The sequence below is a fragment of the Acipenser ruthenus genome, chromosome 20, assembly GCF_902713425.1.
Source record: "Acipenser ruthenus chromosome 20, fAciRut3.2 maternal haplotype, whole genome shotgun sequence".
NCBI lineage: Eukaryota > Metazoa > Chordata > Actinopteri > Acipenseriformes > Acipenseridae > Acipenser > Acipenser ruthenus.
This window is the reverse complement of record NC_081208.1, coordinates 14,473,644-14,499,349: the sequence shown is the minus strand read 5'-3', so window position 1 is coordinate 14,499,349 and position 25,706 is coordinate 14,473,644. Positions and strand designations below refer to the sequence as shown.

At 41.7% G+C, this 25,706-nt stretch overlaps 1 protein-coding gene across 1 annotated transcript; it reads left to right on the top strand.

Annotated features, from left to right (window-relative positions):
- Nucleotides 1–20,825, top strand: LOC117425237 (CD209 antigen-like protein E). Its single transcript, XM_034042040.3, has 6 exons — nt 1–107; nt 4,340–4,456; nt 5,342–5,515; nt 18,050–18,195; nt 19,079–19,203; nt 19,328–20,825. Exons 1-6 carry the CDS (start codon nt 5–7, stop codon nt 19,509–19,511), a joined length of 849 nt encoding a protein of 282 aa, XP_033897931.3. The 5' UTR covers nt 1–4; the 3' UTR covers nt 19,512–20,825.
- The last annotated feature ends 4,881 nt before the right edge of the window (nt 20,826–25,706 follow it).

The window sequence follows — 25,706 nt, the reverse complement described above, 5'->3', positions numbered from 1 at the left end:
AGCAATGGAGATGGACGGCATTTACAATGTGCTGCAGAATCCCTCGGAGGATGTCTACTCCACAGTAAACCAACCCCAGGGCAAGAGAGCAGGTGCACAACAGGATGGTAAGTACCTAGGGGTCACATTTAAACTTTCCCACTTCACTTTACTACTGCTAAAAGTTTAACCATTCACTGAAAGTATTTTTTTTGTACAAATAACAGAAACTATTGAAAAACATATTGCTTCACATGTGCTTTATTTATTCCAGTACTTTTTCAGCAACTTAATCTGATGGGAAAATATAGCAGGAGGGATACTTTATATCATTTACATTTTTATAATGTTTTATTTCTTATCTGATCAAAACAGGGGTCTCTGAGTCTTTGAAAGTCGATCTCACAGGTTTACTGATTGTTTTGTATTCACCGCAGTTTAAAGAATCATGTTTATATTTTTATTTTGAGATGCATGAAATACTTTGTGCATCTGGCTTTGTTTTCAATTGCACTAAATAACTCTGCAGTTCTATCACTGCGTCCTCTTGTCTTTATTGGTCATGTGTGAGAGGGACACCAGTGTTTAGTCTTTAGTTTCTGCAGTAAGATTCCAAGCTTGATGAGTTGTTTGATTTCTGTTGGAAAGTGTTACAGGAGTAACTTTGACTTTGACTGATTTTTGTTCATATATATTATAAAAAATGAGCGACGCAGCTGGGCACTACAATGAAGGATAAGTGTGTATGTCTTACACCATGCAAATATATATCAACAACTAAAGAGGCATTTAGAAAGACATCACACTACAATGCACATGGATTTTCCATTAAATAGCTCTCTTCAAACAAAGAAAGTAGTTGAATTGAAAGTAATTATACAGGTTCCCCTTACAGGGATGATTCAAAAGCTACAAAATCACAAATTGAATGCCACACCCTGAAAAAAAACAAAAACACATTTAATTCTTCTTGAAAAAAAGTGCTGAATTTGCAATTTTGCATGGTTTTTTGTAGCTTCCTCTTTCCAGAAATAACCTGTGGAAGAAAGGTGAGGAAACAGCATTTAAATTAAGCGAAGCTCTTTTATTAAATGAAACACACATTACTGGAACCAATGACAGACTGACTCAACCAGGCCACCATACTTCCTAAATACAGTCCTAGTGGACTTGACTGCAGACAGACGGACATAAACTCATAAACATTATCATACATTCATTCAAATTAAGGCAATTGCTGCAGCTCTGTCTCTTTCTGTGCTCGGCTCTGACCATGAATGCACCACAGACTATAGTCCTCCATTATAAGAATGTTGCCTTTGAGCTTCTCTATGAAATGAGGGTACAAAACAGCGCGATTAAACTAACTTTTGCCATTATGTGACCGATTTCATTTTTTCCTTATCACCCACATTTTTGGGGCGCCAAGTGTAAAAGAAAGCACATATATTTTACCAATGTTTTTTTTTTCAGTTTTAGCTTTAATACATACATGTTTACAAAATATTTTTACAATTCATCATTTAAAATCAATATGATAATTACATCTGGAAAAAATGCTTCAGTCTTGAAATCCTTTTTTTTTTTTTTTTTTTACATTTGGTGAGTTAACATTTAGCTAAATGTTAAATTTGTGAGAAAATACATGGAACTTTAATCTTATCTTTACATGCGTGTGGCAGCATGCTCCTCCCCTTGATTGATTGATTATATATATATATATATATATATTATTATTATTATTATTATTATTATTATTATTATTATTATTATTATTATTAATATTATTTTATTTTTTTCTATTATTATTTATTTGCATTATTATGATTTGTGTTTTGTTTATATAGACGTAAACATCTGTTATTGTAATTGATGGGTTTTGTTTTGTGTTTATAAATGTTTGTCGGCAGGGAGGGATTCATGCCTCCCTGACAAAATATGTGGGAATGTGGCTGGAGCCTGAATGAGGTAATGGTATAATTAATGGTTAATTAGGGCTCCAACTACATAATATAAGAGAGCTCAGACTCACCTGTGAGAGGGTTGGAGGAGAGAGAAAGAAAGCAAAGAGACGATTGCTACGGGTGTCAGTATTGCTGAAGGTATTCGTTTGTCCAGTTTATTTGTATCTTGGTTTTGTTTGGCCCACGTGCCTTTTCATTTTGTGTTTAAGAGTCTGTTTGGTTTGTTTTCCTATGATTCTTCTTTAATAAATACAGTGCCTTGCGAAAGTATTCGGCCCCCTTGAACTTTGCGACCTTTTGCCACATTTCAGGCTTCAAACATAAAGATATGAAACTGTAATTTTTTGTGAAGAATCAACAACAAGTGGGACACAATCATGAAGTGGAACGAAATTTATTGGATATTTCAAACTTTTTTAACAAATAAAAAACTGAAAAATTGGGCGTGCAAAATTATTCAGCCCCCTTAAGTTAATACTTTGTAGCGCAACCTTTTGCTGCGATTACAGCTGTAAGTCGCTTGGGGTATGTCTCTATCAGTTTTGCACATCGAGAGACTGAAATTTTTGCCCATTCCTCCTTGCAAAACAGCTCGAGCTCAGTGAGGTTGGATGGAGAGCATTTGTGAACAGCAGTTTTCAGTTCTTTCCACAGATTCTCGATTGGATTCAGGTCTGGACTTTGACTTGGCCATTCTAACACCTGGATATGTTTATTTGTGAACCATTCCATTGTAGATTTTGCTTTATGTTTTGGATCATTGTCTTGTTGGAAGACAAATCTCCGTCCCAGTCTCAGGTCTTTTGCAGACTCCATCAGGTTTTCTTCCAGAATGGTCCTGTATTTGGCTCCATCCATCTTCCCATCAATTTTAACCATCTTCCCTGTCCCTGCTGAAGAAAAGCAGGCCCAAACCATGATGCTGCCACCACCATGTTTGACAGTGGGGATGGTGTGTTCAGGGTGATGAGCTGTGTTGCTTTTACGCCAAACATAACGTTTTGCATTGTTGCCAAAAAGTTCGATTTTGGTTTCATCTGACCAGAGCACCTTCTTCCACATGTTTGGTGTGTCTCCCAGGTGGCTTGTGGCAAACTGTAAACGACACTTTTTATGGATATCTTTAAGAAATGGCTTTCTTCTTGCCACTCTTCCATAAAGGCCAGATTTGTGCAGTATACGACTGATTGTTGTCCTATGGACAGAGTCTCCCACCTCAGCTGTAGATCTCTGCATTTCATCCAGAGTGATCATGGGCCTCTTGGCTGCATCTCTGATCAGTCTTCTCCTTGTATGAGCTGAAAGTTTAGAGGGACGGCCAGGTCTTGGTAGATTTGCAGTGGTCTGATACTCCTTCCATTTCAATATTATCGCTTGCACAGTGCTCCTTGGGATGTTTAAAGCTTGGGAAATCTTTTTGTATCCAAATCCGGCTTTAAACTTCTCCACAACAGTATCTCGGACCTGCCTGGTGTGTTCCTTGTTCTTCATGATGCTCTCTGCGCTTTAAACGGACCTCTGAGACTATCACAGTGCAGGTGCATTTATACGGAGACTTGATTACACACAGGTGGATTCTATTTATCATCATTAGTCATTTAGGTCAACATTGGATCATTCAGAGATCCTCACTGAACTTCTGGAGAGAGTTTGCTGCACTGAAAGTAAAGGGGCTGAATAATTTTGCACGCCCAATTTTTCAGTTTTTTATTTGTTAAAAAAGTTTGAAATATCCAATAAATTTCGTTCCACTTCATGATTGTGTCCCACTTGTTGTTGATTCTTCACAAAAAATTACAGTTTCATATCTTTATGTTTGAAGCCTGAAATGTGGTAAAAGGTCGCAAAGTTCAAGGGGGCCGAATACTTTCGCAAGGCACTGTACACTGCTACGGCAGTTTAAGCCCCGCGTTTGCCTGTGTGTCTGTACTGCCTCCTGGCCTGTGACATCACCACGACAGCCATCATTGTCACAACTTGGAATCAACATTTAGCTAACAGAAAAATCCAAAATACATCTTTTGTCATTAGTAATTAAATCTGGAAAAATAAATTTGTTGTTTTAAAATAAATTTTTATATTCCGAGCTCAATCTGAAGCTAATATGCAGATGAGTCCCCGCCCATTGAAACATTTGACACAGGAATTCTACACATAGAGGAGGTGTGGAAGCAACGCAAAGGAATATCCACTAGAAACTGTCCTCCGTCAAAAAAAGAATGGATTGTAAAGCCTTGGTTAGCACTCCTTTAATGGGGAACAGTAATAATTTAAAGCCAGTAAGAGGTAAGGGAGTGGATTTGATAAAGCCTCGTTTAGCGCTGCTTTAAGTTGAACTTAGAAAGTTTCTTTAGTATACTGTGTACTGTATCCTGAGCTGTGTTCTCTCTCCTCAGACCCCACCCCGCTTGTGAGTGCTGCTGGCAAAACCTCTTCATACAGACAGCCTGCACTGATCCTCCTCATCCTGTGCTGTCTCTTACTGGCTGCCATCATGTCCCTCACTGTCCATCGTGAGTATTCACACACTGCTGTTTGTTAGCAGGTTTTCAAATCGCTTGCGTGGTATTCTCAAACTTAATCATCACCTCCCAACGTGGCCATTTCACATGCAACTGATTACAAGTTTTGTTTTCTCTAATGTCTAAGTTGATTAATTAAATAAAGTTTGACATTCAGTTTTATTCTCCTTTGGTTGATTCAATACATTTTAAAGTCCATGAAACTGTTCTAAACTGATGTTGGCTTCTTCAATGAAACTCAAGAAAGTGTCATGAATATCCAACTTTGGACTCCCAAGTGGTGCATTCAGTAAAGACACTCTGCCCGGAGTGCAGGATGCACCCTATAGCTTGGAGATTGCCGGTTCGAATCCAAGCTATGTCACTGCCGACGGGAGATCCCAGGAGACGGCGCACAATTGGCCAAGCACTGCCCAGACTGGGTAGGGGTTAGGTCAGCTGGGGAGTCCTTGGCTCACCGCACACTAGCGATGCCTGTGGCTGGTCGTGTGTCTGTAGGCCGGCCTGTACGCAATTCAGAACTGCGTGGTCCTCCGACGCTGCAAGTTCCGAGATGGCTGCACGGTGGGCTACAGAGCGGAAAAAAGCGGACAGCTGATGGCACTCGTTTCGGAGGACGCGAGTGCTTATCTTCATTTCTCCCGAGTTAGTTTGGGGGTTGTAGCGATAAGGCAGGTTGAATAATAATTGGACATTCCAAAATTAGGAGAAAATTGGAAAATTAATATAATTTTTTTTTTTTTTTAAATATCCAAAAAAAAGGAGTGTGTCATGAATATCAAACTTGTATTCACATAAATGGACTTGTGAAAAGAGCATTCAGATACCAGTTTCCCATGACCAGTATGTGAAGCATTGCTTGTTTGTTTTTCTCAGATTTCAGAACTAAAGACCCTGAGAAATACACCAGCCTGTCCACAAATCATTCATCATTACTGAATCAGCTACTCCAAAAAGAAAATTCTGAATTGAAAAAGAACAATACTGAGCTTTCTATGAAATTATCACTCTTGGATAAATACTGTCCTCTCAAAGAAGGCTCTTCAGAGGGTGAGTTGTGAATGATATACAATGCCATCATTATTATTATCATTAACAGCCTGGGCTGGCAGGGAAAGGAGTGGAGAGAGAGAGCAAGCATTTTTTTTTTTTAATTTAGTGGTCGCCAATAATTTTTATTATTTTCTCCCCAATTTAGTACCACGGCCCACCTAAATCTGCGCCTATGTGAATGCCAAGTTTTAGTACATTTATAAAAAAAATAAATAAATAAACGTCAACTGTGCGCCCCAAAGGCGGGTGTTTAAGTTTAGGTCAAATAGGCTATTTTAAATGCCGCAGACTTTAGCCAATCAAGTCAAAGTAGTAATTGTGATTTGGGTCAGATCTTCCTCTCACACAACGAATCATGTGCAAGCCACGTTTGATTGACAGCTTGCGAGGCAGTTGGCGCAGATCTGTTGAAAGTCTGTTAAAGTCCCAGAAGTTTATTTTAATGTGCATTTTTAAAGTAAGTTAGTAGTAGTGCGACGGTCAACATCGCAAAACAAATCTGCACACACTTTTAAGAGTTTAGTTTAGTAGAAGGACTCAAGTGAACAGGATTAAGACAGCTGGCCGAATACTGACAAATAGCTTAAAATTGCTGTCCTTTGAAGAGATATGTGCGATTTTCGGGAGTGTCATGACTATATAACTGCAAGCCCCAATGCTTTATCCTGGCAATGGTAAATAACTGACAGCACTATTTGTTTTTGTATTTAGTAATTGCTTATTTACTACAATGACCTAGCGAGTCAGTGGCATGTATGCTGTTACAATTTATTAATAATTTGAAGGTATCTGTGATTATAAACTTCATTATCATTTCTATGTAGTATTAGAAATGTAAAGGAATACAAAAACTTGGGTTTTGTCTTTAAGGTTTGCCGTTAACCTTTCTCCCGTGTATAAGATTTAATTTAAAGGCAGCAAAATATGGAAATTGCATGTTACTTTTCATTAGTGTGTCAACATAATTTTAAAAGGTTTACAGAACTTGAAAAATGTTGCTGATTTTGTCACTCAAGACTGTTTTAAAATTATCTGCTTGTTACGTTTTTTGCAGCCTACGTAATACCTTTGTTTAGCTGTACTTGAGAAAATGCAGTGAAAATGAAAGCAGCCATATTTAGCTGGAAACAAGGTGCTCTCAGCACAGCTAAGATTTTAGTTTTGGTTTGAAGGCAGCAGGAGAGTTTAGCATGATTTTTAATTTTTGCTTGACAGACGCCCTTATGCAGGGCGACTTACAAAGGTAACAATTTATTATAATATAGCTAAGAGATTACAATACAGCCAAGAAAAAAAGCAATACCATTTTTTATTTAGGGATTTTTCAGTTTCTGTTTGCACTTTGACAAATGAAATGTTTTTTTTTGCAGTTATTGTGCAGTGTTTGTTTCTGTAGGTTGTATGTATGCATATGTGCTTTGTATTTGTAGTGTATATGTGTCGCCGGACTCAGTTTAAGTTTAATCAGTACCCAACTGCGCCACCTAGTGACTAAATGTATGGGGCACTAGGGCCCTAGCAACACTAAAAGCAACACAGGTCCGTAAATATGACCAGAGCAGACCGACCATGACAAGAGAGGCAAACAAGGGTGCAGTTTCACGATAAACAATGTTTATTCATCCTTATAAAATCATTAAAATGACAATAAAATTACTATAACAATACCAAAAATTACCAAGAATAAAAAACAAAGCACACTCTAATTTGCTAGTGCACAAAGTATCAAAAGAAAATAATAAAAAGAAACACCCACTACTTTGCTAGGGTGCAAAAGTATATAAAAAAATAAAGTTTCAGGCCACCAAATCACAACAGCCACCACTGGATCCTCATCACTTTGGATCCCAGTCTCTGCGTCTCTGCTCGCCACACTCTGTGGCTCTCTGTGGCTCCAGTGGCTCTCTCCCTATCTCTCTGTGTCTCTGCTCTTATATCCATCAAGCTCCTCCCTTGACTGTCCAGAGCAAATCAGTTGACAAAATCTATTAACGTTATTTGTACAAACTACATTTCCCAAAATCTTTGTGAAAAATGCATAAACTTTCCACTGGAAGTGACGTCACTCACTCTCAACCCCCTCCCAGCCTGGATGCCGTTTCATACCAAGACGCATGGTAAGACCAGATTTAAAATAATGAAAACGTGCACATGCAATCATAATAAAAAAAATACGTGCAATTCATCCTAAATAAAGCAAAATCGAACTTAAATACCAAGCCAATATAACATTTTATAAAACGTGCTCAAAGCAACTCACTCAAATAGCTCATGCAAGTCTTACTGTGTGTACCTTTGACAGCTGCAAAACAGTTAACAACATTCAATCATATCATGAAAGTCTCCAAGACATTGGTGTATTATAAATGTCATTGTTATTCACAATAATATGGTTCCTAAACTTTAATTTCCTTTAATATAAAGTTAGTACATTAATCCTATGAGGTGCTTTAAAATACCTGTATGTAAAAGTGTTAAACAAAACAAGAAATTGTAGGTGATAGGTCACCCTGTGACATATGTACAACTACTGTTATAAACTGCAGAAAATGTTCGCCTTGCTTCACTCGGCACCATACATTTTCAGTCTTGGCTACGTTGCGCTGCTCAAACCCTGGGGAGATTTGATGTATTCAGAGTTTTAATTGATTTAGATCATGTTTCCTGTGACCTTTCCTGTGACCATCATTACTTCCTGTGACCTCAGACCTTCGGTACTTGCCCGTCCACCCGAAGTTCCATTCTACGCCCCTGCTCCAGACATTCCCTCCACCTTGAATCCACCAACCCCCTCAACTGCTTAAAATGTGCTGCCTTCACACACAGCTGGTAGACTTTCTTAATCCCTGCTGTGTGAAGAGTTAAGTCTTTAACTCTTTTAGCCTTTAGGAGACTGTGTGGTCCAGTGGTTAAAGTCCAGGGCTTGTAATCAGAAGGTCACTGGTTCAAATCCCACCTCTGCCACTGACTGACTCACTGTGTGACCCTGAGCAAGTCACTTAACCTCCTTGTGCTCCATCCTGTGGATGAGATGTTAAATCAATGTTCTAATGTAAGTTACTCTGCATATAATGCACAGTTCACAGCCTACCTCTGTAAAGCACTTTGTGATGGTGGTATTATTATTATTATTATTATTTATTATTATACTCCTCTGGTAGAGTGTGCGGCCACCAGCCCAGGTGGGGGTAGACCAGCATTAGTGTCCACAATCCAGTGAGACAGCTACTGCTTTGAGAGGGCCTAACCCAGGGTCCTATTGCCATAGCAGATGAAGAGCTGGTCAGACTGTCGCAGTGCTCTCATCCTGTCAACATAACACCTCAATGCCTGAACCGGGCAGTGGGAGTTTAATCTTTGATCCTCCTCTGAAGGAAAAGGATGGGGATGGAAAGTCTCTAGCTCCACTGACTGATTCAAGTGGAAAGCTGTAACCACCTTAGGGAGGATTGCGGGGTTCGTACATAACGATACCCTGTTTCCATCATCCCAGATGCACATACAGGAGCTGTGCACAGACAGAGCCTGTAGCTCACTGACCCGCTTAGTGTAGGTGAGGGATAACAAAAAGGCTGTCTTCATAGAGAGGTGTTTCAACTTTATGGAATGTATAGGCTCAAATGGAGCCTTAGTGAGAACCTCCAGTACATGATCTAGACTCCACTTGGAGAGGACATCCCTTCTAGATGGAAGTAACTGCCGAGCGCCCTTCAGAAAATGGGAAATGGGCGCCTGGGGACACCGAATCAATGGGGACATGGCATGCAGATATGGCTGTCGGGTACACTTTCAGCGCTGAGGGAGATTTACCAGCTTCCAGCAGTTCTTGCAGGAATTGCAGAATAATTGCTATAGCGCAAGATATGGGGTCGTGACTCCGGGTCAGACACCAATCTTGAAAATACCTCAATTTGTAGACGTACAACTACCTTGTGAAGGAGGCCGTAGCATTTTGCAGTGTACCTATGAATGCGTTTGAGAGCCCTAAAGTGGACAGACGGTCCCATTCAGGGGCCAAACCATAATGGGATTCTGCCCGGTTCTGGGTGCCAGAGAGTGCCTCTCGTCTGACTGAGGAGTGAGGACCCTCCTTCAAGAGAAGGTCTGCCGCCCAATTCACCACTCAAGGAAGATGAGGGATTGCAGGTTCTGTTGTGCCCAAGTCAATAGCCGGAAGGCTATGCGATGTAACCCCGGGAACCAAAGTCCCTGGCGATTAACATATGCCACTACCAACATGTTGTCCATCCTGACAAGGACCTGTCTCCTTTGGAGCACCAGGAGAAAAAGCTGGAGAGCAAGGTGAACTGCTCTCAGTTCCAGCACATTTATATGCAGAGATGTTCAATGGCTCATCCACAACCCTTGAACTCCTCTGCCGGCCCAGACTGCTCCCCAACCTAAGTTGGATGCATCTGTCATCACCACCTGACGGCTGTGGATCACCCCCATCCTTACACCTTTCTGCAGGTGAGAGGCTTGCCTTCACCAGCACAGGGCTACCCATCATGGCTGAGACATGGTCAGCCATCATGTTTGGAATGTAGCCAGAAGGCATTGAGCCACGCCTGAAGTGGGCGTATATGGAGTAATTCCAGCTGGAGGGCTGATGAGGCTGTGGCCATCAGACCCAGCAACTTTTGACAACACCAGAAGTACTATCAATCCCTGTTGAAACAGGGATAGACAATTCTGTAGGGTGGCTACTCTGTCGTCTGACAGGTAGGCTTACATTGCAAGGAAGTCCAGCAGGAGTCCCAAGTAAACCGTACTTTGCACCGATACTAATTTACTTTTGGCATCGTTGTGGGTGAGACCCAGCCTCAACAGATGCTGTCATGATCACCGTGTGGGCCACTGCTCCTTCCTGTGACTGGGAACAGATCAACCAGTTGTCCAGGTAGTTCAACACCCTGATCCCAGGAGGGGGGCCAGGATGGCATCCATGGACTTTGACAACGTGCGGGGGGCAAAAGAGAGGCCGAATGGCAGAACGGAAAACTCGAAGATGCTTCCCTGAAAGGTGGAGATACTTCCTGTGCATGGGACAAATAGGGGCATGAAAATATGCAGCCTTTAAGTCCACAGTGATAAACCAGTCACCCAGCCGGACAGACTACAGAATGTGATGGTGTGTGACCATCTGGAACTTCCTCTCCCTCGAGTAAAGCCCTTCATCTTGGGAGGTCGGTTCTACGAGGCAGATGGCTTGTTTAAGAAGTAATACAGTAATGCAGCTACTTATTGCTTGAGGGCCGAGACCTGGAGAGGTTGCTCACGGATGTAACCGTGATCCCTTGAATGGGAGGAAGACCTGTTCGGAACTGAAGCGTGTAATTGGTGTGTACAGTGGGGAGCACCCAAGTGTCCGAGGTGCAATTGCGCCAATTTTGCAGCTGGTGTTGTGTGAAAGGGTGGGTCTGAGGCCACAAGCCTTCAGGGGCCCAGCTTGGGCTGCTGAGGCTGTGACGAAGCCCACTGAGGGGGCTGCCTGGCTCAGTGGTGGAAGTGCCTCCGGGAGCGCTGTTGTGTTGGGGCCCCACGTCCGGTGCTTCTCATCCTTGTGAGTAGGCCCGGCTGTTGGCTGCCGCGGGAGCCTGAAGGTGATGCCTCAGGTCACCATGCAGGGCAGTGGGGATCGAGACTGTCCGAGTTACCGTGCGTGCCGCGGACGGACGCCAGCATTTCTCTCTGTCTCCAGCAGTCATATTGCTAAAGGCCTTACAAAATTGGTTAATTGCTTAATTGTTTGGGTATTGAAGGGAACCTGTGGTTCATCCAGAACTCTGCTGCCCGCCTGGTGTTCTCTCTGCCTCGCTTCGCCCACGCTACTCCACTACTCCGCTCACTCCACTGGCTCCCAATCACCGCTCGGATCCAGTTCAAGACTCTTGTACTAGCCTACAGATGCCTTGACCAGCTACCTCTAGACCCTCATCTCTCCCTACACCCCCACTCGACCTCTCCGCTCCGCCTGCACTAGAAGACTAGCTCTACCTCCGCTACGCTCCCCTGTCTCCAGAGCCCGCTCCTTCTCAACCCTTGCTCCGCAGTGGTGGAACGACCTTCCTACAGATGTCAGGACTGCCCAGTCCCTGACCACATTCCGGCGCCTCCTTAAGACTCACCTCTTCAAACAGCACCTGTAGAACTCCTCTGTTTGTATCCTGGGACACTATCACCCTTCATGTAAATGTGCTTTATTTTGCTCTTATCTGCCCCCTATTTTACTGCATTTAATCCTGTACTTCAGAATACTGTAATCTGCCAAGTGTTTAACCTGTAGTACTTTGTATTTAATCATATCCTGATGTAACTATCACTATTTAATCATATCCTGATGTAACTATCACTATTATCTGCTGTATTATTGAATTGTGGTTTGTCACACTTGAACAAAAATTATTGTATTTCTTGCTCTTATTGTATTACTTGTATTGTAACACTTGAATGTATTTGTATTTCCTTGCGATTGTAAGTCGCCCTGGATAAGGGCGTCTGCTAAGAAATAAATAATAATAATAATAATAATAATAATAATAATAATAATAATAATAATAATAAAACAAGCACATGGAAGAACCATGGGGGAGGGGAGAACAAAGAAAAGAGACCTAGTGCTGAGGTAACAAAACTGAATGGATAGTTTGTTTCAGGGTAAGTAGAATTAGCCTGCCCCTGTTTAGTTTGGAGGAAAATAAGTATTTAGTTTAGGACCCAAGAAAGGGTTTTGTTTGTTTATTTGATTTTGTTTTCAAAAAAATAAATACAACCCATGGAGGGTAACTATACTACTGTTGTCGTGTTTGTTATTTAAACATACCTGGTAGTGGGTGGAAGACTATACAATACAGCCATAGAGTGTAGCCAGAAGCAAGAATTCATCACAATATATATACCAGGACCAGGTGAAGGAAATCATGTGTTTCTTTTTAGCAGGAGAAAAACACACACAACAGCAGATGCTGCGGTTAGAAAGCAGTCTGCGACGCAGTGCAATGTGCAGACTGGTGAACAAACAAAGAAAGATTTAACGATTATAGCTCAGTTCACAGAAGCTGAGTTACTGATTCCAGGAAAGTGGCAAGCTGACTTCAAGCAATATTTTCTTAAAATAAATCAGGAGAACTCCAGGAGTGACTATTTGTTCCCTCGGAAGGCGGGACCGAACACGTCACTCCCCGGAGGGGCCTATCGGCAGCTCTGATGTAAAAGACTCAGTGAATACCTGACATGTGGCAGGCATTTCCCAAAAGTATTGTTGGTGGCTGTCATCGAATTGAAAGGGAACCACCTTTAAGCTGCTGACCACCAGCGCTCTGAACAGCCCAACCACATCTGTCAGCCCTGCTCCAGACAGCTTGCTCTTTCTGGAATTTAAAATGGCCAGTTTTGCTTGGCCTGTAATAATATTAATTAAAACACATTTTTTTCCTTTATTTAACCGTTTGCAGTCAATTTATTCAGCATGTCGGGTCCAATTTATTTTCACACGCGCAGTTTATTTTACACGCACTGCTTAAAAGTATTTTTTCACAGTAAAACAGTTTTAAAAGGCACTGCATATCAACAGGTCACTCAGTACTGCATCTCCAGCCCCACCCCACCCCTTGTTCGCTGTATTTTTCACATACCTCTTCATAGTCGTGCATACTGATAAATCATCTCCTGATCACTTGTTTTATCACCAAACTCCTCAATAATGTGATCCAAGTCATTATTTTATTACTATAACATCTCAAAAAGCTCTGCAAATGTCCGTGATATTCTTTGAGCGCTTGATGCAGAAGCAGCTATTTTGGTTTCGAAATAGACCCGGAAGGACCCGTGCACTGTGTATTGAGCGTATCGTGAGTGTTTGTTTGTTTGTCTTGATTATAATTGTTACTTGTGTGTTTATAGATGGCTAACATGTTCCGGAGCTGTCGCTAAGGGCCAGCACTGAACCCGGAACAGCACTGCACTATTTGTCACTCTTTAAACTGTATCACCCTCCATGAGCACTACAGCACGCATCCGGGACTGGTGACCGTGTTTGTATATTGTGGGAGGGATACCTGTGTTTATTGTTTAGGGCTGCAATCCCTGTTAGTGTTCTCTGTGTTTTACGCATCGCTGTGTATAACCAGAGTTTATTATTTGGTCACCAGACCTGGATTATAACTAAAATAAAATAACTATTTTCCATACCGGATTACAAATCTTTGTCTATTTATTCCTGCACTGCATCACCTCTGTACCTGTTCATAATCAGCAACCACTTTGCCACATGGGGCTATGTGTACTGCTCAGATACGCCTCTTTTTTCAGCTTCTCTCGGCTTCTTTCGGTTTCACTCGACCATTGAACGGGTTTCTCAGCTTTTTCCGGAGAAAAAACGACTAGAGACCTGTGTTTTATGTCTTTTTGATGATGTCGGACAGGGTCCGACATCGGACCGGAAAGGGACAATTATAATGTTGGACCTGCTCCGACATAGGACCACAAAGGGTTAAAACTATATGAGGTTCCATAAAAAAAAGCTGTTTTGTAAAAGAGACTTCTAACTTTCAGGAAATGAAATAGCCGCCTGAGTCTCTCAGTCTCCTCCTGACCACAGAAACTGCACACAGAGCTGATACCAGGGTCCACTCTGTGCAGGAACCTCCCTGTGGCCAAAATGCCATGAAGTAGTCTCCATTGTGAATCTCCCTCTCTCATATCTAAGGGTGGTTTATAAAAAACTCTCTACACTGGGGCTTCCTTCTCTCCCTCAGACAGTTAGTCCCTCCATTTGGTACTGGAAGCCGTAAAGTTGCTGGCAACTCTAGTTATTATTATTTTTTTTCCCGCCAGAGTTGCATGAAAACTTGGAAGGTTGGTAGATGCCTATGAGAAAGTGTCGGGGAATAAAAAAAACAAATGTAGCAGGTCACCGGGCCGAGTGACTGGGTTTGGCTTGCCAAAAAGGATTATATAAACACCAGAATTAAATTGCAAAAAAAAAGATTTATTTATAAGAAAGAAAAACTAGAGAAAGAAATATGCCATGAGTCTCTCCAGCATCCACCTTCAAGTTTAGAGCTCCACCCCTGAGCATTCTCCGGTCCTTATATATGGAATACATTTCCCATAAGGCAACTCTCATTTAAAGATACAGCTCTCATTTTTTAAAAATAAAAAATAAATACAAATGCAAAAATGCTTTATTAGCATCATCAAAAATTATTTTGGCCAGATTCGCACAGATAAGGTTAACCATACACATATATAAGACAACAACATAAAGAAAAGTGCACTTTTAAATATTAGCTATGACCTTTAACCTCTAAAGTCAGCAACCATTTTGTTTCTGCTGATGTAGCATTATCAGCCATCTTTATATGCTGAGGTATCACTGGCGGCCATCTTTTATACACTGCTGATCGGCTACTACCAGCAACAAGGATTTTTATACACAGGCATGAATAACACAAACTTTGGTTTTTTAATTATATTTTCTCTTTGCTTATGTTGTTCTCCAAGAATGGGGATACACTGCAGTGATTTGGGAAAATGGTATATAAGAATTCATTACTCATGCATATCACAAGTACACACACATTCATACATGAAGGGAAGTAGGAAAGGTTCTTGGAGTCAACTAAAATACCTTGGCACAAAAATAAATTTAAAAGCCACCCTGTCACAGGCCACCATGTTGGATTAATTGAAAAACGGGTTGCCTAAATGTACGAATTCGAGTGCTGAAACTGGGTATAATTGTTGAGAGATAGTCCAAGATGAACTGGTGTTCATAAGAAGCTGATGGGTTGTGTGGTATGGCGGCTATGTTGGATTACATCATAATCACAAATTACGAAGATCTTCTTCTCCCAAACCGCTGGTCCGATTGAACCAAAAATTGGTAAACTTGGGTAGTGTGGTTGTCTTAAAGGGTGGTCGTGGGGAAGTTGCTACAATAAAAAACGGTCATATTGGATGACATCATCAATATACAAAACTGGCTAATAACTCCTTGTAGAGTTCAGATCGGGCCATGGTTACTAAGGAACACATATAGTAACCCATCTATGCTCTATCAAAAAATGTTATTGCCCGTGACCTTTGACCTCTCAAAGGTAATATGTAAAATTGGCTTATAACTCCTGAGAGAGTGCAGATAGGGTCATGGTTACTATGAAACACATATAGTAACCTATGTATTCATTCTGCACTATTTGCTAAAGTGTTTGGTACTGGTACTGGTACTGGTACTGGAAGCCGTAAAGTTGCTGGCAACTCGTTATTATTTTTTTAACATTTTCCTAACAGTTTGTGTTATTTTTTTTCAGTTTGTATCTCTTGGGCTGATCAATTTCTTTTAATATAGCCTTTCTTGCAGCAGAATACAAAAACAATTTAAGGTCCGGGAAAAAAAGTTTTTACATCAATCATCCTCCTACCTTATGTCAAGTTTAAAAAATAATTGATCTGCTCTACTGAGTATAATTTAATCTTGGCAATCTGGCTGTCATGAATTTCATAGAGCAACGAGGAGTCTGAAACCTCACCTGCCTCTACCTTGTCCATCTCCATTTCTTCTTGCTCACTGTCGTTCTCCCGATCCATCTCCTCAGCTGCTTCTGTTTGTGAGTCATGCGGAGATGGAGTCGCATCAGCTCCGGGCTGAGACTCGGCGCCATGCTCCTGTTTCTCTAAACAGGGAGGCACTGCCACCCCAGGTTGAGACACAGAGCCGCCGCCACTCCTCCCCGGGTCTGAATCAGGAACTCGCACAGCACAGGATTCCATTCCCGCAGCGCCGTGACCCCCAGACTCAGATCTCAGTCCCTCAGACCTGTCCCCCTCCCCACCACAGGATTCCATTCCCGCAGCGCCGTGACCCCCAGACTCAGATCTCAGCCCATCAGACCCGTCCCCCTCCCCACCACAGGATTCCATTCCCGCAGCACCGTGACCCCCAGCCTCAGATCTCAGCCCATCAGACCCGTCCCCCTCCCCACCACAGGATTCCATTCCCACAGCGCCGTGACCCCCAGACTCAGATCTCAGCCCCTCAGACCTGTCCCCATCCACGCTCACTGCCTCAGAGCAAGTGGGTTGAGAGCCCACAGTATGAAGGGACCACCTCAGAGATCTAGTCCAACTCAACCTCATACTTTAAAAAAAAAAATCTACCCAGTTCTCTCTTCAGCAACTCATTTTTCAGAAAAGGGGGCACGTTAGAAAACTTTAGTTATGGGCATTGCTAAAGGGGACTGTGGCAGAGTGTCCCGCCCCTATAATATATATATATATATATATATATGTGCACTATTTTGTTATTATTTGTATTGTTTGCGGCGCTGATAAAAGCATCGCATATTTGTTATTGTTTTAGATTTTAGAAACCTTGTGAGGATGCGTGACTGATCAGCTACTGATTATTTAATTAGCTGACAGTCACGCATCCTTACTAAACTTGTGCAGACGGTGACCATCTCCCGAGTTAATTCATTGATTAATTGTTGCTAATCAGGAGATGGTCACTGTATATAAACCTGCAGCTCTCTACCCTCGGGGAGAGTGTCAGAGGCGAGACAGGTTTTTGAGAGAGAGAAGAGTAGAAGTGAAACAACTGCTTAACCTTATTTGTTTATTTGTTTGACCAACACACCTTTTTGTTTTGTAGTGTTTCGTTTTGTTTAAATCTTTTGTTTTTCTTTTATTATTTAATAAATACACTGAGCGCCGTAGCGTTAAGTTTCACCCACCACCATTCCTTGTTTTGGTTCCTGTTTCTGGTCCGTGATGTCACCACTCAAACGCCACTCAACAGCACTCGGTCACCGGGGCACCAGGGCTTCTTTTAAGCTCTGCCCGACTGAGGCTCCATAGCTGTGGCTGAGAGAACCTAAAGTCAGCACAAATACAACCACAGCAAATTTAACAAAACAAATTAACAAACAAACAAAAACAATCAAATACATTCATTAATAGACTTTATTGGAAAACTCAACCAGTATTGCAATAAATAATCAGCAAACTCGCTCAGAGTCTCCACTCCTACCCCACTGCTTCCTCCAGCTCCAACCACAATGAGAGAGAGAGAGAGAGAGAGAGAGAGAGAGAGAGAGAGAGAGAGAGAGAGAGAGAGCGAGCATCTCTCTCTCCATCGATTCAGTGGGGTTTGACTGGTTTGAAGAGCACAGCATCGAGTGGGGGTGGGGTTCTGAATGGGGTATCAGTCTTGGCTGTCAGTCCAGTCACCAGTGCCCCACCCCTAGTTATGCATTCTTGGAACATGGAGAATATGCAAGGAAGCAAGTAAGGGCTCTGAGTAATGAGGTTAAACAGGGGGACTGTCTCCCATTTCAGTGAATCCCCCCCCCACCCCTCCCATTTACTCATTTGTCCCAATACTAGTTGGAGGGGAGGGGAGATGCAGTTACCTTGTGATAAAATCGTGCTATGCTGGAAATCTAGCCCTGTATTGTAGGTGCAGCCCCCTTCTTCAGATCTCCAGGCGTTTCTGTTTAACATGCACTGCTTCTTCCTCTCATTGTGCAGAGCGAGTTTGTTGTCCAGAGAAGTGGCTGCAGTTCAATGGAAAGTGCTACTACTTCTCAACTGATACAATGAACTGGCACTCCAGTCGGGCTAGCTGTGTGTCAATGGGAGCAGACCTGGTGATTATAGAGAGCGAGGCAGAGCAGGTACAGTTTGACCATCATCTTTATAGAGCTCTGTTTCTAAAGATCATGAAACACCAGGCAGCTTTCAGGAAACTGCTTTTCTGTTCGCTGTTGAAGCCACTAGTTGCTGTGACATTTTCAAAAAATTTCAAACCAAGCTGCTCAAATCAAATTGCTTCAAAATGTCTCCACTCCTTCAAGTAGCTGTTGGAAAAGTGGCTGGAAGTGGCCTTGTGTTTCCTGGATTAAGACTTCTACCCCCTGGGCTTCTAGGGTTCTGCTTGTTCTGTATGTCAGTATCACAAGGCCTGTTTGTCACCTCAACGTTGAAAGTGAATTTTCTGGGGAACCCCGGGTCACCTCTGCGGACCTCCCGGGGTCCCTGTACCCCAGTTTGAGAAGCACTGGCGCCCTGCCCCTTCAATCCCGGGGTGTGCATTTAGAGTCTGTGATTGTCACTGGTCTATCACCAAACATTTCAACTGAATCAGATCACACCTGACCTGCAGGAAACCATTTGACAGCAATTTAATGCAGAACATTTTGATGAGTATAAAGAACCCCCTGTTCATACAGTTGTTTGTGTTTTGAGTGTAATAAATAACCCCGGGGTGTTGCCCCTCCAGTACACAATAGTGCCCTCCCACCCAAACCCTGCCCTCCTTCAATCCTGCAGAGAACACTGAGTTCACACATCATGAACACAAGACAATGTGAGCTTTATGAAACCCCCACTGCCACAGACAGGCTCTCGTATAATCAGCTGAAAGCTAGTCACCCCCTTGCTGTTATTTAAAGGAAGGTTTGCTCTTTCTACAAAAAGCAGGAGTTCTCTTATATTTCCACTAGGTGGCAGCTGACTGGTAGATCACCACTAGAACTGACAAGACTATTTTCTGTTTAGAGATTCTTAATGAATGCAGCTAAAGCCCAGACTGCAAGGAATCGCTACTGGATTGGTCTGACTGATGCTGTTACTGAAGGAGTTTGGCTCTGGGTGGACGGCACTCCTCTCAATGACAAGGCACAGTAAGAGCTTCAATCTCATTCTGAAATCAATGCTGAAAATTAAAAGGATACAGCAGCAAACAATCTAGTCATTTTCTGCTGACATTGTGTGATACTGACTGGCATTGCTCCTTATCTCTTTCAGGTACTGGTACACTGGTCAGCCTGATGACTGGAAGGAAGGTGAGGACTCGTCCGGGGAGGATTGTGCACGTCTTGCATACTCGATAGACTGGGCAGATCCTCTCAAAGTCTGGCATGATTCATCGTGCACACAGAAAAAATATAGAAGGATTTGTGAAACCATGGCAGTGATAATCAATACATAAAACCAATGTGGCTCTGTTTCACTTTCTTTCTCTTTTAATAGCAAACAAGCTAAAATATGAATCCCACAAGTTATTTGCATTTCACTGTACAGCGCTGTCGTTGCCCAGTTGAAAAACCCAGCACCACCCATCTTGCAGATGCCTTTATCCGCCATGATCAAGCTCTTCAGCCACGTGTACAATGCTAATGTGAAATGGCTACAGGAAAGCAAAAGCTTAAGCTTAAGTTTTTTTTTTTTTTTCATAAACCTATGCATTTTGCTATTGTGTAAAATTACCTGACACTAATGTAAGTGTATACCGCACTGTGCATGAAGAGGGTTTTTGGTGTAAATGTATATTGTAAACAGTGTGTATTTATTGTTATTAATTGAAGTACCTGACGCTCCTGGGACAGCCTGCCTGCTGTGTGTGATTACCAGGTGTGGAATCTAATCAGCAGGTAGGTGTGTTCCAATGGGGCGTCAAGTATGAAAAGGTTCCATTTATTCAACTCATGGCTGCTGCAAAACCAAAGACAATTGGGCTAAAGAAGCTGAAATTCACCAGTGTGTGTGTGAGAGAGAGAGAGAGAGAGAGAGAGAGAGAGAGAGAGAGAGAGAGAGAGAGAGAGAGAGAGAGAGAGAGAGAGAGAGAGAGATTGCGTGAGTGACTGTGTGAGAGAGAACCAGAACCAGGGTTGGATACCAAGAGAGCGAGTAAGCAAGTCGAAACCGCCGACAGCAGGGCGAGTAGCAGGAGTTTGTTCATTTATGAACAGAGAAGATTAGTTCAGAGATTGTAGATCCCAGCAAAGTTTTCATACACTTTGCTGTTTGTACTCCGTGTGCTACCATTGCTAGTAGTGTGAGCTGTTCAGTGTGTTGAGATGCAAATAAATCCTGTTCGCCTGCGCGGGGCACCCTCCATCTCCATCCGGCAGACGGCTACCCTGTCACAAGCATTAATACCCTGTATCTTTCTAAACAAGGGATTTAGATGAGCTCCCTCATAAAAGTTGAATCTCAAAACGGTAATTGTGTGAATATAGTAATTGTTACAGCTGTATGTACTGATATTTAAAACAGGATTAATTTATTCGACTGTTTATATATCCACCCTTACTCTGGTCCCACCGCAGTCAGATATGTGACAAACTACTTTACTGGGTAGTTTGGGGGAAAAATGAAAATGTCTTTTACGGCAAGGAATTAGGTATTTCTGTATTGGCTTCTCCAGGTCAGCGGTAGCAATGTGTGGATAGTGAACTTTATCTTGCCTCCTTTTCTGTATCTTTTCATTATCAACAAAAATACATGATTGGAATTTTAAAATGCTTGGTCACTAACAAGGCTAACATTGCGGGTTATGTCAGCTCTGTTTACAGAGCAATTGAGACAAGCACAGCATTTAAATTACAATAAATGGAAATGTTGAAAACCTCCAGTTTAATATTTACAACAAATACAACCTTGTTTGAGGGACTATTTCATTTTAATGCAACACAACTCGTGCCCTGTCATTATCCCTTACTTTACAAGCTGCTGTGTTGAGTGCACGGGAGCACAATACATGAAAACTTCCTAGTAAAGAATACATTTTAGACCCTCCAAAACTATATATATGGAGGAGAGTTTAGACCTTTTCTTTAAGTTGGAGAAATTCTTCATGAATGCATTTTCTTCCTGCTTCTGTAGCTGAGTTTTTAACGTCTCAAATTTGGGGTTTGCAATGCGTTCTATAAACTGAGCTGCCACTTCCTTTCCGTAATTATGTAACGTTTCCACTGAACATGTGGGCATGCTGATCTTCCCATATGTGCTGGCACATTACTGAAAACACCTAGAGATGTGCATACAGAAATAAAATCAGGCAGGGAATAGATTTATTTTGGACTTGATGGAGAACTGCTCAAACATTTCAAGAAATATCCTGTTATGTAAAGGGAAAATGTGAACAGTTTGGAAAGGTCATTAAATATAGATGGAACCAGTGAGAGTTTTTCCAGTGGCAGTAACTTATGGAAAATCTATGCCAAAGGATTTAAAGTTTTTGCAAGATTCATAAGGGATTTAGATGGCCTTCTTTGTCATGGTCTACATTATGATCTGAAGCTGGAGAGATATTTGGAGGAAACACATACAGATTCAAAAAGGCAGGAGCCTATGTAAATTCCTTCAGACATCCAACCTATCAATCCACCAGAATACCAAATGGAGGACTGTGCACCTAAGTGGAAAGAAGTAGAGCAAGCTGTGAAAAAGCAAGGGTTTCATCATCTCCAGGGCCTAATAGAGTTCCGTACAGAGTGTACAAGAGTGCTTCAGGAGTTCCACAAATCCTGTGGAAATTGATGAAAGTGGCATGGGAAAAACAGGATGTACCAAGAGCATGGCGCCGAGCAGGTGGAGTCTTTATACCAAAACAAAAAGATTCTACAAGGCAAGATTTTCTTCAGCATTATTGCTCAGAGATTGTCAACTTACCTATTAAAGAACTGCTTCATTGACACTTCAGTACAAAAAGCAGGCATTCCAGGTTTCCCAGGATGCTTAGAACACATCAATGTGATCTGGCAACAAATTCAATCATCTAAAAAGGAGAGGAAGGTGCTCCATGTGAAATTCCTGGATTTGGCTAATGCATATGGTTCAGTGCCACATGAACTTCTTTGGGCAGCATTTGATTTTTTCAGTGTACCGATGACAATAACAGATTTAGTGAAAGCCTATTTTGGAGATTTGCAATTTAGCTTTTCAACTTTAGAATTCAGCACTACATGGCAAAGCCTAGAAGTTGGAATAATGGCAGGATGCACCATTTCTCCACTGGCTTTTACCATGGCAATGGAAGTAATCATTAGGGCATCAAAATGGGTAGTGGGAGGAGAGCGCTTGGCTTCTGGAATGCGACTACCACCAATTTGAGTATACACATTATGTTATAACTGTTGTGTTTTAATATACAACAAAATTGAGACACTGGAAACCTAAGTAAAGTTAATGCTGTGTTTATTAGATGCTTCCATACAAACTCTTTTGTAGTACTGCGCAAGTGCATGACAGTGCAGTCTTAACAGTATGACGTAACTAAAGAAGCTTAACTTTTTGCATACTAGTGCTCTTGTAACTGAACTATAGAATTGAACTAGATACACTACAGTAACACTGAATGGGCACGAATGTAATTCAAGCCCACTAAATCAAGGAACATCACTATAATTAAAAGGTAAAGTAGTAGATAAAATGTTCTACATTAATGGTGAGGCAATATCAACAGTGTCTGAGAAGCCAGTGAAAAGTCTTGGGAGATGGTACGACAGGGATCTAAAGGACACAGTTCGTCTGGGAGAAGTGAGACAACAAGCAGTGGAAGGGTTGAAGAGCATAGACAGCAGCGCTTTACCAGGCAAAACTAAAACTCTGGTGCTTTGTTTGGTCTACTGCCAAGGCTGCTGTGGCCACTGGCTGTGTAAGAGGTTTCTTTGACAACAGTAGAGAAGCTGGAAGCTTTAATCAGTTCATACATCAGGAAATGGTTGAGAGTTCCACACTGCCTCAGCAGAGTGGGACTTTATGGTAAAGGAATACTGCAGCTACCAGTCTCCACTCTAACCGAGGAGTTTAGGTGCACCAAGGTCCGACTGGAAATTACATTAGTAGAGTCACGCGACAAATGTGCAAGGGAGGCAGCACCTGTGTTGAAAACTGGAAGAAAGTGGGCGGCAAAGAAAGCTGTGGAAGATGCAAAGGCTGCCCTTCGAATTGGTGATATGGGGTAAGTTCATCATGGAAGAGGGGGTCTTGGTCTCAGTTCAGCTCCTCCTACATGGCACAAGGCAGCCCCAGCTCAACAGAGGAAGCTGGTAGTCAACGAGGTGCTAAAGCAGGAGGAGAGGAGGAGAGGTGTATAAAGGCCATTTCCCAGGCCAAGCAGGGAGAATGGATGAGATGGGAGAGTGTGGAACAACGCAAGATTGGCTGGCAAGACCTATGGTCAATGGAACAGAGCAGGATCAGTTTCCTCATCAGGTCAACATATGATGTTCTCCCATCACCACAGAACCTAAACCTCTGGGTAGGAGAGGATCCCTCATGTCCTTTGTGTTCATCACCTGCAACATTATGGCATTTTGACAGGATGTAAGGTGGCGCTTAGCCAAGGACGGTTTACTTGGTGCTATTACCAGGTGCTGCGATGTTTGGCCTTAGCATTGGAAGACAAGCGTAACATGACCAATAAGTTGCCACCAGTTCCATCAAAACATTACACACAAAAGACAACATTCCTCTGCCTAGGAGAGCAACCACCAAGAAAAGATGTTAAGGTGTTAAGGTGTCTGTATAGAATATTGGGGTATTTCAGCATCAGAAGCCGTTTACCCAAAAGTCTCTGGGCCAAGTCTTGTCTACATACGTACATAGATACATACATACATACATACATGTTTTCTTTTTGTGGGGATCTGATTTAAAGGTTTGTTTTTTTTGTATACAGCAACTCAACTTGAAAAATCTTAATCTTGGCAACTTTATATAAAGAAAAAAAAAAAAAGAATTGAAAAAACAGAAATGGTACCATACGATCCAGTGTCCAGGGCAAGTACTGGATCTACACTGATGACCCTTTAAAATGTATAATATTTAACAAGATTACAACATAAATCATAATATGTTAAAATACATACAAGTTCAACATGTTGTACTCACCCCAAAACTAAACGTTTCATTATTCTAGTTCAAATTTTGTCAGTCTTATTATGTTCAGATCCCATTATGTTCTAACAAAGCATTTACTCACAACCATAGTGACTCTTACTGCAAACATTTCAGAACATTTAATAACCTGCACAGTAAATTAAATCAAGTTTCCTTCAACATGTGTATCATAAAGTTGCATTTTGGATTTGCTTACTTTCAGTTTATGTACTGGCAAAAATGACATGTGTACATATGCAGTGTGCTTCACAAGTGCAATATGGCTTTAACACAATCAGTTTGTCTATGCAAACAAAGGCTCCATCAACCAAAGTTGTGCACAGTATGAATTTGATGTATATAACTTCCCATTCACCATTTTTTTAAATTATTAAACAAAGTTGCACCACATTTAAACAGTACAGTAGTTCTGGGGTTTACAAATATCTGCAAATGGTTTATATATTCCATTTTATATATATAATCTCGGAAAATGATCATTTGGCTTGCCATAGAATTATGCTGAATTCTAAAGTCTGGTGTTAAATTTCAATCAGATTTGATCCTATTCTATATTCTACAGTATTTAAAATATCGGTTGTGTGAATGGTTTCATCTTGGAAAACGCGACTTTAATGAGGTCTAAAGAGTTTGGTGGTTTAATTTCGCACCGTATATCAGGAACCTCTAGGGGGCAGCAGTCATCATCTGGAGTTCGTTGCAATTGGGAACATTTTTAATCCGCAGCTAGGGACTATCTGGAAGTTCTTGGTTCGTTGCAATTGGTTATAACTAGCGCACTAGTTTAAGTACTAACCACGGGATCATCCGCACCTTTTTGTTCTTTGCAACTGACCCAGTAAATGTAAGTTGCATACACCTTAGGAAAACAATCGTTTGCTAATATTCAATCACATACAGCCACCTTCTGTTTTAAAATGAATTTCAAAATGGTGTGATCCTGGTTTATAGGAGTGGTTCTCTTAGTACGAAAGCTTGAAGCTCTCGCGTCAACATTGGAAAACAAGCAAACCGAAATCTATTGTTGGACAAAGTTGTGTTAAAAACAAACAAACAAAAAAAAAAACACAACAACACACCACACATACACACCCAAATAGGCTACGGTAACAACATGCACACTGCAGCAGCATGTACACGCGTCTCCTGAACACTATTGACACGGCAACATTGTAATGTTTTGAACAAAGTTGTTATTGAAACAAGTGTTAAATACTTAACGGGAATGGGTAAAATCCGGACTAAGTCAAAATCCGCCGGACGGACCAGTAAACAAGCTCCGATCGTCCGGAAACCAGTACCAATCGAACCAGCCTTGTCCACTGCTTTACATAGAAACAAGAACCATCTTCATAGCACTTCTAGAACTTACTTTTATTAATTAAAATGCACCCTCACCGAGGTGCTAGACTGACGCAGACAGCCCGAATTCTCACTGCACGTGGTGCTGAAAGAACAGCTCTCCCGAATCAAGTCACCTGGTCTATGCCAACTCCAT